The sequence below is a fragment of the Zea mays genome, chromosome 7 (assembly GCF_902167145.1).
Source record: "Zea mays cultivar B73 chromosome 7, Zm-B73-REFERENCE-NAM-5.0, whole genome shotgun sequence".
Lineage (NCBI taxonomy): Eukaryota > Viridiplantae > Streptophyta > Magnoliopsida > Poales > Poaceae > Zea > Zea mays.
In genome coordinates, this window is record NC_050102.1 from 104,473,485 (window position 1) to 104,478,526 (window position 5,042).

Here is a 5,042-nt window from a genome sequence, read left to right on the forward strand (position 1 = left end):
CTAAGGGATCACCAACAAAAGGGAGATATCGAGATTTCATACATTAATACTAAGGATCAATTAGCCGATATCTTTACCAAGCCACTAGATGAACAAACTTTTAACAAACTTAGGCATGAACTAAATATTCTTGATTCTAGGAACTTCTTTTGTTGATTTGCACACATAGCTCATTCATATACCTTTAATCATGTCCCTTTCATATGCTATGACTAATGTGTTTTCAAGTCTATTTCAAACCACGTCATAAGGTGTATTGAAAGGAAATTGGAGTCTTCAGCGAAGACAAAGGCTTCCACTCCGTAACTCATCCTTCGCCGTCACTCCGAGCCACTCTCCATCTTTGGGGGAGAAGGACTCCATCTTTGGTATAATCTTCAATCATTTATTTATGACCAAAGGGGGAGAAAGTAATTCGAAGGGCTCTAATGACTCCGTTTTTGGCGATTCATGCCAAAGGGGGAGAAAGTATTAGCCCAAAGCAAAAGGACCGCACCACCACCAATTTCAAAATTTTGTTTTTGATACTAATTTTATAAAGAATTTTTCAATTGGTATGATTTTCAAATTGGTATCTTATTATGTTCAAAAGGGGGGAGGGAGTAGTATTTTCAAAATCAATATCTTAAAACCCTCTTGAACACTAAGAGGAGATTTCATTGAGGGGGAGTTTTGTTTAGTCAAAGGAAAAGCATTTGAAACAGGGGGAGAAAATTTCAAATCTTGAAAATGCTTTGCAAAATCTTATTCATTCACCTTTGACTATTTGCAAAAAGAGAGGAAAAGGATTTACAAAAAGAATTTGCAAAAACAAAACAAGTGGTGCAAGAGCGTGGTCCAAAATGTTAAAAATGAAGAAAACAATCCATGCGTATCTTATAAGTATTTATATTGGCTCAATTCCAAGTAACATTTGCACTTACAATTATGCAAACTAGTTCAATTATGCACTTCTATACTTGCTTTGGTTTGTGTTGGCATCAATCACCAAAAAGGGGGAGATTGAAAGGGAATTAGGCTTACACCTATTTCCTAAATGATTTTGGTGGTTGAATTGCCCAACACAAATAATTGGACTAACTAGTTTTGCTCTAGTGTATAAGTTATACAGGTGCCAAAGGTTCACACTTAGCCAATAAAAAGACAAAGAATTGGGTTCAACAAAGGAGCAAGGGATAACCGAAGTGTGCCCTGGTCTGGCGCACCGGACAGTGTCCGGTGCACCACTGGACAGTGTCCGGTGCACCAGGGGACTTCACGCTGAACTCTTCACCTTCGGGAAAATCCGGAGGCGCTTCGCTATAATTCACCGGACTGTCCGGTGTACACCGGACAGTGTCCGGTGCTCCAAGGAAGGGCGTCTCAGGAACTCGCCAGCTTCGGGAATTCGCTCCGCTATAATTCACCGGACATGTCCGGTGAGCCAGCGGGGCAACGGCTACTTCGCGCCAACGGTCACCTGCAGAGGTATTAAATGCGCGCCAGAGCGCGCAGAAGTCAGGCACGCGCGAAGTGGCACACCAGACACTCTACAGTGCATGTCCGGTGTGCCACCGGACTTCCAGGCGGGCCCAGAAGTCAGAGCTCCAACGGTCAGAACCCAACGGCCTGGTGACGTGGCTGGCGCATCGGACACTGTCCGGTGCACCATGCGACAGACAGCCTCCACCAAACGGCTAGTTGGGTGGTTGGGGTTATAAATACCCCCAACCACTCCACATTCAAATCATCCAAGTTTTCAACCTTCCAACCACTTACAAGAGCTAGGCATTGAATACAAGACACACCCAAGTGATCAAATCCTCTCCCAATTCCACAAAAGCATTAGTGACTAGTGAGAGTGATTTGTCGTGTTCTTTTGAGCTCTTGTGCTTGGATCGCTTTCTTTTTTCTCATTCTTTCTTGTGATCAAACACTCACTTGTAACCAAGGCAAGAGACACCAATTGTGTGGTGGTCCTTGCGGGGAAGTTTTGTTCCCGGTTGATTTGAGAAGAGAAAGCTCACTCGGTCCGAGGGACCGTTTGAGAGAGGGAAATGGTTGAAAGAGACCCGGTCTTTGTGACCACCTCAACGGGGAGTAGGTTTGCAAGAACCGAACCTCGGTAAAACAAATCCGCGTATCTCACTCTTATTTGCTTGCGATTTGTTTTGCATCCTCTCTCGGAGGCTTGATTATATTTCTAACGCTAACCCGGCTTGTAGTTTGTGTTTAAGTTTGTAAATTTCAGTTTCGCCCTATTCACCCCCCCTCTAGGCGACTTTCACACGGGCAGAAGATCACTATAGCCTACATATAGATGAAGGAAATCAGCACACTACCTTTAGTCATAGACCTAAGAACTTTAGACCGGAAAGTATTGGCTACACTAACTGGATGACAATAATCATGCACAATGAAGCATAAAAAGACAGAGAACATTGTAACTCTGTATGCAACAAAAATTCAATATATGTGATTTTACCTCAGAATTCATGAGATACACACTTCAAAGAGTTTGTTCATTGAGCAATTTGCTTAGAAAAAAAAAGAAGTCGGGCTTTCTACTCACTCTGTTTGAAACTATAATTTACTATAATTTTAATTTAAATTGAACTTTAACATTGATAGAAATTTTTAAAAATATATATAACACTTATAAGTTAGAATAAAATACACTATGAAACATATTCTAATTAGAATTTAAAATAATATGATACCTTAGATGTTGATGCATTTCATATGAAGGACTAAAGTTTGTGATATTTGGAGCAGTACTATAGGGAACGTCCAAAGTGAACGAAACACATGCAGCCCCACACCAGACGCTCCACAGAGAACCCCACGCGGCCACGCTATCAAGCAGGAGCCTGTTGTTATATGGCAGCATTCCTTTTTCTCCAATTTTCTCTAAAACTAAAACACATTCTTTTCCTCCAGGAGACCTCCCAAGTCACAATCGCACATTGAAGCCAAGTTAACCCGAGCACAGTACCCAAATCAACGAGTGAACGTGAACATGACAGATGATAATAAGAAAGAGGAAACCCGTGAAATGGACAGGAAATAATTCAGCAGCGGCGACAGCTCCTGGACGGAGTGCCAGGAAAAGAACAAAACCGCAATGATCGAGAGAGCCCCCCCACTATAATACAAAATGACAAAAGCGACCCCAGGACCTAGGGAGCTGGAGGGCCAGCGCTGACGTGGATCCGACGGACCACCTGGCCGCATCCGACGGCCCGGATCGTCGCGTCCCTTCTTTTATCCCCGTCCCGGTCCTCTCCTTCCACTCCACACCGCGCACGGCATACCCACCACTCGATCCACCACACGAGGGCACGAGAGAAGAACCACTTCCATGGCCGGCGCCTCATCGTGAGCTCCTCGCAGCATCGCTACCGCGCCCTTGCGTTAGCTCTGTCTTCCTGTCGCACGTACGCTTGTGAGACAAGCGAGAAGGCACGTACGTTTAGTTTATTCATTTTCTTGGAGCGGGATCTGAGGTTCCAACCGGCAAAAGAGAGATGATGGTAGGGAAGAGGGAGCGGGACTGCAAGAACCCGATGCGGCGGACGACGAGCATGACGGAGTTCGCGCCGCCCGACGCGCTCGCGGCGGTGATGGAGGACGAGGAGGGCCCCCAGCTGTCCGACGACAGCAGCCGTGACGGCGGGCAGCAGGACTGGCTGTCCGCGCTCGGCGGCGGCGGCGGCGGCGTCGGGGGCGCCGCGGCGCAGGAGGACTGGCTCGCGGCGTACCACGCCCGCGCGGCGCCGGCGCGGGCGGGGCTCCGCCGGAACTCGGCCGACTACTCCGCCGTCGAGACCGCCGCGTTCCTGCGCGCCTGCGGGCTCTGCCGGCGCCGCCTCGGGCCCGGCCGAGACACCTTCATGTACAAGTACGTGTCCGCTCGCTCGCCACCTGCCCCGCAGCAAGACTCCTTGTTTTTTGTCCCTCGTCACTTACCGTCTCGTTACGTGGTCTGCCTGCAGGGGCGAGGCGGCGTTCTGCAGCCTGGAGTGCAGGGAGCGGCACATGACGCAGGAGGAGTGGAAGGACAAGTGCGCGGTGACGTCGATCAAGGACGCTGCCGCGGGCTCGGCCAAGGTCAAGGGCCGCCGCGCCGGCTCCGGCAAGGCTGGGGGCACGGTGGCCGCAGCATGACGACGATGCTGATTTGCTGAACCTACACCTAGCTACCTAGCTACCACCAGCTTCTCCTCAACTAGCCAGCTGCAAGCTCCGATTATTCACCCGTGCAACCATCTATATACTAACCATGCATCATATATGATATATCCCCAGCTAGCTCAATCGATTATTAATTATTTGTTATCCGGATCCATCGCTCATCGCTGCATGCAAGCCATACTGATAGATATAATACTATACCATTAGCTTGATTCCATCATCGATCATCCGCGCACGCATGCTTGGTAAAAGAAATTCTTCAAGCTTTGTTGCTATATATGCTACTGGAGTACTATAGATGTTGCTATACACTTTAGTGTAGCGATACAGCAGCATGAGTAGACGTCCTTGTGTACAAGTGGAAAAAAGAAAGGTGAAGGGAGGAAATTGATGTGGCTTCGGCACTACTAGCTTGGCAGATGCACTGGGCCACGGATGATCCCTGTCACTGCCACTAGCCCTGAGAACAAGACGGTGTGAATTTCAGTGTTTCATTATTACCTCAAATTGACTCTGGGCATATCGTTGTCCCTCCGTAGGGGGAGTTTTATTATTTTACTAATTTTCTGTTTGGATTTTTATTATTCACCGATGCAAATCATCATTTGTTCAATAAAACTCGAATCAACTTATTATTTGCAAGAAACCGGCTATTTGCTACCAACAAGCTAGCACTAGTGCAACTCGATCAGTACTGTATGGCCCGTTTGGTACCTTTAGTCACCTGACAAAACTTTAGTGACTAAAGTCTAGTCACTAAAGTATTCTGTTTGGTTGCAATAACTAAATCTAACTAAAGAGCATTAATTAGTATAAATAATGACTACATTACCCTTAATGCATACATGGCGTTAGGGGAGGCATGGTCA

At 47.0% G+C, this 5,042-nt stretch overlaps 1 protein-coding gene across 1 annotated transcript; it reads left to right on the top strand.

Annotated features, from left to right (window-relative positions):
- The first annotated feature begins 3,285 nt into the window (after positions 1–3,285).
- Positions 3,286–4,813, top strand: LOC100272233 (uncharacterized). The gene is made up of 2 exons (NM_001146733.2): positions 3,286–3,880; positions 3,975–4,813. Exons 1-2 carry the CDS (start codon positions 3,507–3,509, stop codon positions 4,144–4,146), a joined length of 546 nt encoding a protein of 181 aa, NP_001140205.1. The 5' UTR covers positions 3,286–3,506; the 3' UTR covers positions 4,147–4,813.
- Positions 4,814–5,042: the final 229 nt, after the last annotated feature.